Below are 13,318 nucleotides of genomic sequence, written 5' to 3'. Positions count from 1 at the left end.
ACCGGTGTCGGCTTGAGGCTCTCTGATTGGCTATCTCACAGCATGCCCAGGTGCTGACAAGAGGATGGAATCGGCAGCTGGATCTCACCGCGTTGCACGACAGAGACACCGAGAACAAGGTGCGCCTGGCTATCTTTCCAGTTTTATGCTACCCAGATATTTTTGAAATTGGCATGAGAATCATCAACACAAGGAGAACAACTATATGTAAAGTCTCACCTCAGCGGGTCTGCGCCCTCTCACTGTAATCCAAACCTCGTGACTCTTCAACGGTTCCTGCTGCAACCGCTGCGTAGAGAAAATAACCCGAAGGCAAGGCAGTCAAAGTATCTGAGAGACATATCTGGAGGAAGTTTACTCTTGTGCACGTATCTGAACGCATCCTCCCACGTTGTGTGTCTGGGAGAGCGCTCTGTTTGGAGTCTGTAGCTGGCGGTCATCCGGCGCCCATCGATCTCGTGTAAGTGATCGATTATCAATTCAACTTCTCCTTTTGAGTTATTATAGTCTACCTTTGCCATATGGTCGCAAGTAGCATTGACCAAAATGAAGAATGCCCAGATTCAAGATTGAAATAAACTTTGTCCTTGTTGAGAAATAGGTAGACAGAGGCTACTTTGCATGATAGGCCTATCTATACGTTTGTTTACCTCGTTATAGCCTATCCATGTGGACAGATATGACCTATTTTTTTTTATTTATTCATTAGCCTGTTTTCTGATAAAGGTGACACAACATAGCGGGAACCGAAATCCCCTCACCACATTCGTTTATCAACGCCACCTGTTATGCATGTTGATCACTGATGTTCATGCATTACATTGATAATGTGTTTCAATGGATGGATAGCTGCACTGCAGCAATTGAATTCACGAGGTTCGATCTGAGAAAAATGGATTGCGTAGATTACACCCTGATTTAAACGTCAATGTAGTTGTAGCCATAGAAATATAATCACATTCAATGCAAAATGCATAAAGAGACCTGGCAATCGGTGTAAATGCGACATATCAGGCACAACATGGTCAATTTCAGGATGCATGATGCAGCGGTAATATACAGGCTAATATAGGTAATTGTGAACAAGTGTTTGGATGCCTCTGACGGTGCAAGGAGGAGGGGCCTTGGTCAAAACCATGGCAATGAATGAATATGGGTGAGAGTGAGTCACGAGAGCGGATTGGGGGGGATTTAGATCAACGGGAGAAATGTGATGTGTGTCAGGCTGCCAAAAAGTGACGGCTTGCAGTCATACCTTCAGTGTCTGGACTGGGGGACTGGTGGGAGTTTTATATTTACTAATGTAATATTATATCCCATGATGTATACTTTGTATTTGGAGCCTTAATATAAGCAAAGCAAGCATGCATACTGAGTTTTGGCTGCAGACACTGTGATGCCTAGACTTAGTGATGCCATTGTTCTCACCTGTTGGTCAGCAAGGTGATGTGTGAAAATGTATGACAATACAGACTGCAAAATGCTAAGCGTTATTATCTTATGGACACATAAAAAAAGCAGGCCTTATTATACTACTGCACCTGTCTATGTTTATCTATGATTGGCAAAATATTGTCTTTAAATTCAACAACATCCTACTCTAGGTTAACAATTGGCTACTCACAATAATTAACATCAATATGCTACATTGTGTACATCTGATAGGCTACCAATGTTTATTATAGGCTATTATACAACTGTATGGTGTGTTATGTTGATGTTAACATTCTAGGATCCTGTCTCCTTTTTTAATTCATATGTATTTGGTGAAAGGTGTTTTTTGTCAAGTGATGTCATCAGCACAGTTACAAAGTAGTTTATTCACAGAAACCGTTGGATACTGCAGGTTGCGAATACAATGCAGCTTATTCTCACCTTGCCGCCTACTATAGAGGGTGGTAATTGGGAGGAATGTGCAGGGTGTGATACGATGTAAGACAGTGACAAATGATCAGGTGTTCTTCCCAACCTGAAACCTGCGTTCCCACGTACAGGGCCCAGAATAGGTCCGAAATGGCACCCTAATTCCCATAGTGCTTGGCTCTGGTGAAAAGTAGTGCACTATATAGGGAATAGGGTGCCATCTATGTATTCAGTTGTTTTCACACCCTCTATCTCCAACATTAACCCTGAAAGCACAGAGCTTTGCTATTGGTCACACATCATAGGCGAATGGATAAACTTCAAGTGGCTAAGTCCTTTCATTTTATTCATAAGATACCTCTTAGAATTCAAATGTCCTTCTCACTCAGTGGATGCGTAACAAATGGCAGCATATACCCTCCATATTGCACTTATTTTGACCAGAGCCCTTTGGGCCCTTGTCTAAAGTAGTGCACTATTTACAGTAAGGGTGTCATTACGGATGCAGATAGTGAGAGCTGTCCTCTCCCTTCTGGTTGAGGGTAAGCACGGATCCTTAAGCTAGCCTCCGAGAGGCTAAAACAAGCAGTTAATTTAGTGCTTGGCTGCCCCTGCCCTTTGAGCTCACAGGCCTGCTTGTTATGCATTAATCTGCTGTGGAGCCCTAGCTGGGTTGCATTGACACCATTACTGTATGTAACAGACAGCCTAGCCAACATACAATAAGGTTGTCAGTGTTTGGTTTCATGTCACAATGTGTTAGTAGGTATGTGCACAATATCATGTGTGGGTGGATGGATGTACCCGTGTCGATGTATGTGTGAATTTCCATTTGAGTGTGTGGGTTTCTGTCTCTGAAGAATAGCATACCCTCCTAACCTTGGACATCCTCAGCTGAGATGTTCTTCAGTCTGACCCAGTTCCATCCGGTATCCACAATCCTGGCCTGTATGTTGCTGTTACATACTGTATCTATTCAATACATATGCTCTCAATACACATGGTGTTATTATTGTCTCTCATTTAGTCACACACACAAAGGCCAGGGAAGTCAAAGCTGAACAACAACTAACATTGTTTGTTTACTTAAAGAGAAAGCATCAATTGAAACACTAGATAAATATAGCTGCGAGCAGCAATGAACGGGGTTCTCAGGATGACCGAAAGGACACCAGATCAGTTGGATAACAAAGCAAGCCTATCATGTAGGAACTGTCTTCCTTTGTGCAATCATGAGTCTAAAGGAGGAGATGAGGATTGCAGATGATTTTGAGCATCAGCGTTACATATGCAAATAATGAGTTGTGAATGGTTTCCTTTTTTTATATATCAATACCAAATTCAATGTGGTTAATCTTAGTGATGTCCATGATGGCGATGACAAGTTTCAAGTTGATAGGCCACTGTGGAGTGGATTTACAGTGGTTTAAATGGACATGTAAAATCAGATTGTTGATTTGTCTGACTGGCTGAACAACACCTTATCATCTGAAGCTGTGGAATACCATCATCCAAGACCTGCCAAATCTCTACATTCATTTTTTTTTTTTACAGCGTCTTTGAGATTCTCTTTGTAATGACAAGCGCTATATAAAATACATCTATGATTATTATTGTGATGAGTCCAAAAACCAAGTTTAGAGTGAATCTAACTTTTAGTCAGATTTGTTATGATTATTTTAAGCATTAGCGTTACTTAGTCCAAAAAGTGAATCGTTAATATTTGCCTTTTTTAAGATATCAATGCCAAAGTTAACATGGTTCACCGTGGTAATGTCTTTGATACCCTAAACCGTTACAAGTTCATAGGCCATTGTGAAGTGGTTTTTCAAAGGGTTTAAATGAACACATAAAATCAGATTTGATTTTATTAAAACTTACCTGACTTACACATTTCTCAGCCATCTCTAAACCTATCCTTTCTCAAACTAAATTAAGAGATATACCAAGGGCCTACATACGGAATGTGTTGTTATTGGGAAAGGTTTTCTAAACAGAAGGCACATTTGTTCAGCATGAGTAAAGACATGTACATACTGTGACGGCCCTGAATTTGTCTGAACCGTCTCAGTGCTTCTCCTTCCAATAGGGCGCTTCCCCTTTAATTCCCAATTAAATAGCCAGCATCAGCTGAGCAAAAGTGGGGCTGTGATGGAGACGTGAATGAGGATGTGTTCAACCCTCAGTTCTGAAGTTTCTCTCTTCCGTTTGTTTTGTTGCATTTAAAAGTGTGCTTTTGTAGCCTAATGGCAAGTTTACCCAGGATCGGATGCACTCTTTGCTTCCGTTGGAGACCGTTGTTCTTTGTGGCTTTTCTCCGCTGGAGATCTGCTGGCAGTTTGGATTGTCTGACTGACCACAACCTTTTTGTATACGGTATTTCATTTGTTTTGGTGTGATGTATTCCGTGATGATTTATGTAGTTAGTTGTAAGTGAGGACGTATTAGGATTTGATACGCTTTATAGTTGTGTGGAAAAATAATAGTTATTTTGATTGTATAATTGATACTGGGTTTACACTACACTTGTATGAACGGACAACCGTTGCGTGAGTAAGGTCACTTGAGTTTCCTAAACTTCTTTACTGGGCTGGACTCTTTTTAGGCCCGAGGTACAGGACTTTTCTGGAAGAACCAGAACTCATTGTTGTTATTATTATATGTGTGTGATCATTTATGTTGGTAATACAACCCATGCAAAAGAATACAGTTGTTTTTGAAGTTATTTCCAATGTCTTAAGGGTTTATGAAAAGTGTATTTCCATCCTGACTTTTACATATGTCCTTTGTATTGGTGTAGACTTGACGGACCAGATGGGACTCATTCCCTCCCAAACCAAAAGGAGAAACCAGTATTTTCTCTGGTAGATACAACCTACCTGGCACCCCTATAAACAATAACCTCAAGTCAAAACCGTTACAATACAAAGTTTCAAGTCTCTGTCAAACGGGGCGGTGGATATGTGAGAATGCTTATAACCGTGCGCCCTGTAGGCCAATCGGTGCAATTCTATTAGACCAAGTTCTCATGGACTCTAGTTTCTGTGTGCCAATTACAAAAGTTAGCAATCTATGCTTGAGTTTTTTTTTACCATGTCAAGGGGAAAAAACGTGAACCCCCAATGAGAAGTTGCATTGTGGGATTGATGGTGTCTGTGATGACTCATTAGTTCGGGTTAGGCTATCCATGTATTGGTGATGTAAAACTAGGGCAATTCCACAGTAAAGGAATCATTCCAGGGGTTTTCTTTATTTTCACTATTTTCTACATTATATAATAATAGTGAAGACATAGAAACTATGAAATAATACATGGAATAATGCAGTAACCAAAAAAGTGTTAACCAAATCAAAATATATTTGAGATTCTTCAAAATTAGCCACCCTTTGCCTTGATGACAGCTTTGCACACTCTTGACATTCTCTCAACCAACTTCATGAGGTTGTCACCTGGAATCCATTTCAATTAACAGGTGTGCCTTGTTAATTTGTGGTATTTCTTTCCTTCTTAATGCGTTTGAGCCAATCAGTAGTGTTGACAAGGTAGGGGTGAGGACCGCCACAGGAAAGGAAGAACCAGAGTTACCTCTGCTGCAGAGGATAAGTTCATTAGTTACCAGCCTCAGAAATCTTAGCCCAAATAAATGCTTTACAGAGTTCAAGTAACAGACATCTCAACATCAATTGTTCAGAGCAGACTGCATGAATCAGTCCTTCATGGTCGAATTGCTACAAAGAAACCACTACTAAAGGACACAAATAATAATAAGAAACTTGCTAGTGCCAAGAAACAAAAGCAATGGACATTTAACCAGTGGAAATCTGTCCTTTGGTCTGATGAGTCCAAATGTGAGATTTTTGGTTCCAAGCGCTGTGTCTTTGTGAGACGCGGAGTAGGTGAACAGATGATCTCCGCATGTGTGGTACCCACCGTGAAGCATGGAGGTGTGGGGGTGCTTTGCGTTGAAACTGTCTGTGATTTATTTAGAATTCAAGGCACATTTAACCAGCATGGCTACCACAGCATTCTGCAGTGATATGCCATCCCATCTGGTTTGCGCTTAGTAGGACTACCATTTGTTTTTCAACAGGACAATGACCTGAAACACACTTCCAGACTGTGTAAGGGCTATTTGACCAAGAAGGAGAGTGATGGACTGCTGCATCAGTTGAGCTGGCCTCCACAATCATCCAACCTTTTGAGATGGTTTGGGATGAGTTGGACAGCAGAGTGAAGGAAAAGAAGCCAAAAAGTGCTCAGCATATGTGGGAACTCCTTCAAGACTGTTGGAAAAGCATTCCAGGGGAAGCTAGTTGAGATTGCCAAGAGTGTGAAAAGCTGTCATCAAAGCAAAGGGTGGCTAACTTTGAAGAATCTAAAATCTGAAATATATTTAGATTTGTTTAACACTTTTTTATTTTTATTTTTTTTTACTACATGATTTCATCGTTTTGATGTCTTCACAATTATTCAACAAAAAATGTTTTTAAAAACCCATGAATGAGTAGATGTGTCCAATCTTTTGACTGGTTCTTTACGTGAAACCAAAACCATTTTATTTAAAAGTTTAAAAAAACATGTCACGCCCTGACCTTAGTTTCCTTAGTTTTCTTTATTATTTTGGTCAGGTCAGGGTGTGACTAGGGTGGGTATGTTAGTTTTTGTATTGTCTAGTTTTTTTTGTATATCTAGGGGGTTTTGTAAGTCTAGGTATATGTAGGTCTATGGTGGCCTGAATTGGTTCCCAATATGAGGCAGCTGTCTATCGTTGTCTCTGATTGGGGACCATATTTAGGTAGCCATTTTTCCATAGGGTATTTGTGGGATCTTATTCTATGTTTAGTTGCCTGTCTGCACTTCTCACATTTAGCTTCACGGTTTTGTTTGGTTATTTTGTTAGTTTTTTCAGTGTTCTTTCTTAATTAAAAAAGAATGTATGCATATCACGTTGCGCCTTGGTCTTCTCCATACAACAAACGTGACAGAACCATAGAACTCTATGCCCAAGGACTACTTTGAACTATTTACGCAGATAGACAGGTAGACATTTTCTAAGACCCCTTTTCCATATGTTTGACCAGAAATCAAAGCATTACTTAACTCATTTTTAAGATAGATACATTTTTCAACCATTTCCTATGCCTCCATTTCCCCAAAATATAGAAGTAGCTTTCATTTGACACTCAATTGGATATGCTCCTATAATGTTGGTACTGTTGGGTTCGACATTTTGAACATTGAGATATTAAATAAATGATAGAGAAGAATCATAGAATCAAAGGAGAAAGTTAATGGTTCTCTGAAGAAGGCTTTGGAATGTGTTGATGGAGAGCGATGTGTTGATATAGGTTAAGACAGATGGATATTGGTGGATTAGGAGGAGGGGTTGAGGGAGGAGGTGAGGGGTGAGGTCAGTTCCCCTTAAGGGAGTAATCAGGGTTAGTATATGGTTACCTTCTTCCCTGTAGAGCCATACACTGTAAGAAGGAGGAGTGTCTTAAGTGGGATAAATATATCTGAGTGGGACAAATGTTGAGTTGTCTGTTTTCAGCTGTACAGAACCTTTGGGGAATGAATAAACGCTTCTCTAGTGTCTGTGAGTTATTTACTCTGAAAAATAAGAACCTAACAGTCCTTAGGGGAGTAGGTAGAAATTTACCGTAGATGTGGATCTGGGGTTCGTACCTGGGGAAAACTTCACTCTGAGCGTAGGATTTCTGTATGGGACTGTCTGATTCCCTGTCTTTAGTAGACATAAGTCACATGACACCTGTTGTGAGTTGCTATGTTGTTGTTTTTATTCACTAGTGCATGTAATGACTCACTGAAAAAAAGCAACCTTTTCTCTTAGCTCTTTGATGTAAATTTAGCTATTGTCTGGGCGTTCACATGTCTTGTAGGATTGCGATAGACCATACCCATTTTATAAGACATTGAAAAGTTGTGGACACAATCCCCAAGCACCGTAGCAGATCATCACAGTTTGGTATCTGTAGATGGGTCCCGCGTGCGTACGGCCCAGTACATCACTGGGGCAAAGCTGCCTACCATCCAGGACCTCTACACCAGGCGGTGTCAGAGGAAGGTCCTAAAAATTGTCAAAGACCCTAGTCATAGACTGTTCCCTCTACTACCGCATGGCAAGCGGTACCGGAGTGCCAAGTCTAGGACAAAAAGGCTTCTCAACAGTTTTTACCCCCAAGCCATAAGACTCCTGAACAGGTAACACCCCCCCCCCCCCCCCCCCCCCCCGCTACTCTCTGTTTATCTTATATGCATAGTCACTTTAACTATACATTCATGTACATACTACCTCAATTGGCCCAACCAACCAGTGCATTGGCTAACTCAGCTGGCTAACTCAGCTACCTGCATTGTGTCCCACCACCCGCCAACCCCTCTTTTTACACTACTGCTACTTTCTGTTCATCATATATGCATAGTCACTTTAACCATACCTACATGCACCCACTACCTCAATAAGCCTGACTAACCAGTGTCTGTATATAGACTTGCTACTCTTATTTTCAAATGTCTTTTTACTGTTTTATTTCTTTACTTACCTACACACACGCATACCTTTTTTTCCCGCACTATTGGTTAGATCCTGTTAGTAAGCATTTCACTGTAAGGTCTACCTGTTGTATTCTGCGCACGTGACAAATAAACTTTGATTTGATTTGAAATGGTACCCTATTCCCTACATAGTGCACTACTTTTGACCCATTTGGGACGCAAACTGTGTGTAACTCACACATCCCACTGTGCTGCTGGATTCAGGAATGCATCATCAATGGAAACGGTCTTGTGGGCAGTGTGAACGGTGGCTTCCACGGAGCCTAAATCTCTGAGTCACCGCGACGAGCAGATGCGCTCTGACACACACACACACACGCACACTCACACACACACTGGCGTAATTGATGCCCTCCACCCACTGTCCTTGACATGGCTACAAAAAGCAGGACTGAATAATTGCCTCCCCCTGTGGGTTGTGAGTAATGATGCATTTTCCATCCTCTAGTCTATACAGTAATTGTATTTTGGGCTCTGGTCAAAAGGAGTGGACTATATAGGGAATAGGGTGCCATTTGGGATGCAGAATATGACCTACCTACCTACCTACCTATATGGCCCTCCCCAAGGCAGATACAGTACAATAGACCAAATAGCGCTGTTCTTTTCTCCTACTGTACGTCAGAGACCGAGCAATCAGCTAGAGGAAGTCCAGAGCCAAGGGGTAGGACGATTGATGGCCTTGTACTGTATTCTCCCCTTGCTTTCTCTGTCATCACCAGGATAATTGTTTTATCAGGAGGGACACAGGCATTGTACCACAGGGTGTCTTGAAGCCACTCGTGTGCATGTGAACAGGACTGTGTTCAGAAAGCAGGTTCCAATCAGGCAGAAATACAAGGAAAGAACAGCATGGTATTGCAACCTTCAGAGTGGGATATACAATAGAAAATGCCAGGACACTTTCCCACTGTGAATGCAGTGCAATTGTATTTTGGGTTATTTAATTGAACTTTTTAATTACTTTTAGATTTGTATTTGTTTTATTATGTTATCTTGTATACTTATTTGTATTTAATTAGAGATGTTGTATTTTATAATTGGACTTTTGACCTATTTTGTTCAACAACAAAAAATGACATATTTTTGACAAATAAAAGCATTTTTATATAGTAAACACTTGGCCTTCTCTTGATTTAGTGAAATAATTAGCACCCCAGTAGTGTAGGGGTTCTATCCTACAATCGGTTGAAGGAGAAACCAACTTTTGAGTGTTATGGAAGTGGCTAGTCTTCATAGGTGTAAGGATAATTAGGAGTCTGGATCAGGAACTCAAGTAGTAGATCATTTAAGGTGCTGGAACGCACTACCGGTGTGCTCCAGCCCAGGTCAAGCAGCATTGGTGGAAAAAGTACTACATTTTCATATTTGAGTAAAAGTAAATATATCTTAATAGAAAGTCACTCAGAATTGAAAGTCACCGAGTAAAATACGACTTGAGTATTTGGTTTTAAAAATATTTAAGTATCACAAGTAAATGGAATTTCTAAAATGTACTTAGTTAAAGTCAGAAGTTTACATACCTTAGCCAAATACATTTAAACTCACAATTCCTGACATTTAATCCTAGTAAAAATTCCCTGTCTTAGATCAGTTAGGATCACCGGTTTATTTTAAGAATGGGAAATGTCAGAATAAGAGTAGAGTGATTTATTTCAGCTTTTATTTCTTTCATCACATTCCCAGTGGGTCAGAAGTTTACATACACTCAATTAGTATTTGGTAGCATTGCCTTTAAATTGTTTAACTTGGGTCAAATGTTTCTCATAGCCTTCCACAAGCTTCCCACAATAAGTTGGGTGAATTTTGTCCCATTCCTCCTGACAGAGCTGGTGTAACTGAGTCAGGTTTGTAGGCCTTGTTCGCACATGCTTTTTCAGTTCTGCCCACAAATGTTCTATAGGATTGAGGTCAGGGTTTTGTGATGGCCACTCCAATACCTTGAAGTAGCTACTCTCTGTTCATCATATATGCATAGTCACTTTAACCATATCTACATGTACATACTACCTCAATCAGCCTGACTAACCAGTGGCTGTATGTAGCCTCGCTACTTTTATAGCCTCACTACTGTATATAGCCTGTCTTTTTAATGTTGTTTTATTTCTTTACTTACACCTAATACCTTTTTTGCACTATTGGTTAGAGCCTGTAAGAAAGCTTTTCACTGGAAGGTCTACTACACCTGTTGTATTCGGCGCACGTGACAAATAAACTTTGATTGAATTTGTACACACCATCCAGAGATGTGTTTATAACATACAATATGATATTGGAAATAGATTTCCAATTAGATAGGGGCGGCAGGTAGCCTAGGGGCGGCAGGTAGCCTAGGGGCGGCAGGTAGCCTAGGGGCGGCAGGTAGCCTAGGGGTTAGAGCATCGGACCAGTAACTGAAAGGTTGCTTGATCGAATCCCCGAGCAAGGTAAAAAATCGCTCTGCCCCTGAACAAGGCAGTTAACCCACCGTTCCTAGGCCATCATTGTAAATAAGAATTTGTTCTTAACTGACTTGCCTAGTTACATAAAAATAAAATAAAAACTTGTCAAAGGTTCTGATGATGAGGCTTGAGCAAGACTGAGTAAATGAAGTGATGAATGGTGAGAGGGAGAAGAGAGGGTCTTCATGTCTAAGTCAATAATGTAGCACATAATTTTCGGATCTTATGAATCTCCATTCTCTCCATCCCCTCTCATCTCACTAAATAGGGATGTGCTGCATCCACACTCATACGCTTGTACCATATGATAACTTTATTGTCCATTTACATAGAAATGCATTTTGTGAGGTCATCAATAGGGATGCACCGATATGACATTTTTGGCCGATATCGATATCCAATATTTTCCTTGCCAAAATCCCGATATTTATTTATTTATTTATTTATTTATTGATTTATTTATTTATTTAAATGTAGTGGCCTTTTAAGCATTCTAGTACAGTTAAATAGTTGAAACACACACTGACCAAAAAGTTATTTTGTTGGCATTTAGTAATGTCAACATTACCAGTAAAACATCATCAAAACCTATTTCTTTCTCTTACTGTGTTGTTTTGTTGTTCATTTGTTCAGTCGTTTCATTCTCCACCAGGATTTCATCATGCATGTCAAGCAGTGAAGTTTCAGCTGCCTGCCCGTGGCCTCTCTTACTCGGTGCGCACTGTCCCTGTGTCCGTTACCATCTTGTCCAGCTGTGTCTAACATTTAACATAAACCCTGTTTCTTATCTGCATCGACGTAGCGGCCCATGTACCTAGGTCCTTGTACCTAGCATCAAGCATAGTGGCGACACAGTAAAGAGGCACAGAGAGAATGCCACCGAATCACTTGTTCACAGCCTCTAGTAGAGTACTTTTGCAAGTTTTAACCATACGGTCTGTGTCAGCAGTTTTGTTGAGCAGGAGTTTCAATGCCATGACAGAGGGTATCACGTCTGCTGGAGACGCAGTTGATGAGCTTGTTTCTCAAGTCAGTTGTTTCCAATGGAGCTAGGAGTGTGTTCATGTTTACAGCTTTCAAACATGTTCTCAAATGGCAGCAGCAGTATGAGAACCAGCACATTCTTGAGCATGCAATAATGCTTTCCTCAGTACAAAATCATTGTCAACCCACTGTGCTGTCAGACTCTGCATGCTCATGAGTCTGACATCGCTGGTCAGTCGTGAAGCTAATAGCAGTGACAAGTAGCTCATGGATGTGTGTTTCAACAATACTGTGTAACTCCTGTAGGGCAACATCTGAAAAATAGTGCCTACTTGGTAGTGTGTACCGGGGCTCGAGGTGCTCGACCAGTCGGCGAAAGCCAACATAACATCATCCATGACAGAGAACGGTTGATTGTCAAGGGCAATGAATTCCATTATCTTGGCTTTAATGGATTTCGCCTTTGAGTTGTCTCGCTGAAATGTTCTTATTCTTTCAAATGACTGCTCGACTTGAAATTGTTTAGTGGTTGGAAGTGTGCGCTTAGTTTTTTTCTGCTTTTGTTCTAAGTAGTCGCTGAAAGTCTGGTGGTGATGCACTTTCAAGTGAGTAACTAGGTTTGTGGTATTGAAAGATTTCACTCTCCCTTCCTCTGGAAATAATAGCAGCACAAACGTTGCACATGGCCTTTTTGTTATCTTCCTTTGAAACGTCAAAATAGATCCACACAGCAGACATTGTGGGCTAGGTTAGGAATGCTGTGTTGCATGTGTAGCGCTGTATTTTTAGTGGCGTCATTACGTCATCTACCTACGTTATAAAGGTATGCACGTCAGCTTTGACATCGGTTGTGCACATTGGCATTAAACTGGACACCGGGCCGATGCCGACGTTGGCATTTTTAGCTAATATCATCCGATTCCGATATGCTTACCGATATAATCATGCATCCCTAGTCATCAATACACTACAGTACAACATAACACAAAGCAAAACCGCTGGAACATTTAATGTAGAAAGTCTTGATAGACATAGTTATGGACCGTCTCCACCACTTCTCTCTAAACACCCTCTACCTCCTCCCCTGTGCAGGGTTGTCCCTGCCCCGGCCTCCAGAGTGCCCCCCTGCAGCAGTACCCCGTGGCGTTGGCAAGGCCAGGAGAGATGGGGCGCAAGCTGGACCTGTCGGGCTTGACGGACAATGAGGCAGAGCACGTGCTGAAGGTGGTGCAGAGGGACATGAAGTTGAGGAAGAAGGAGGAGGACAGGCTAAGGTGAGCTGGGGAACTGGGGGAATTGATGTGGGGTCGGGAATGCAGGATGGGCCCCCCCCATTTTGTTAAGAGGGATTTGCTGTTCAGATATTTGAGAAAATGTACAATATTTGGTAACATTTCACTCCTGTGTCAACCAATTTACCACTTAAAACACGAGTTGTAAATTAACGAAAATG

General features: G+C 41.1%; 1 protein-coding gene across 1 annotated transcript in view; it reads left to right on the top strand.

Annotated features, from left to right (window-relative positions):
* Positions 1 to 206: 206 nt before the first annotated feature.
* LOC139367202 (myosin VIIA and Rab interacting protein b) overlaps positions 207 to 13,318 on the top strand; it is a 164,947-nt gene continuing 151,835 nt past the window's right edge. Inside the window, exons 1-2 of the mRNA XM_071105370.1 lie at positions 207 to 460; positions 12,958 to 13,139. Of these exons, the coding sequence (XP_070961471.1) occupies positions 13,030 to 13,139 (110 nt within the window). The 5' untranslated portion in view covers positions 207 to 460; positions 12,958 to 13,029. The remainder of the gene's footprint in view (positions 461 to 12,957; positions 13,140 to 13,318) is intronic.

The sequence above is a fragment of the Oncorhynchus clarkii genome, chromosome 15 (assembly GCF_045791955.1).
Source record: "Oncorhynchus clarkii lewisi isolate Uvic-CL-2024 chromosome 15, UVic_Ocla_1.0, whole genome shotgun sequence".
NCBI classification, from domain to species: domain Eukaryota; kingdom Metazoa; phylum Chordata; class Actinopteri; order Salmoniformes; family Salmonidae; genus Oncorhynchus; species Oncorhynchus clarkii.
Note: the sequence above shows the minus strand (reverse complement) of the source record. Positions and strands in the feature narration are given on the sequence as shown.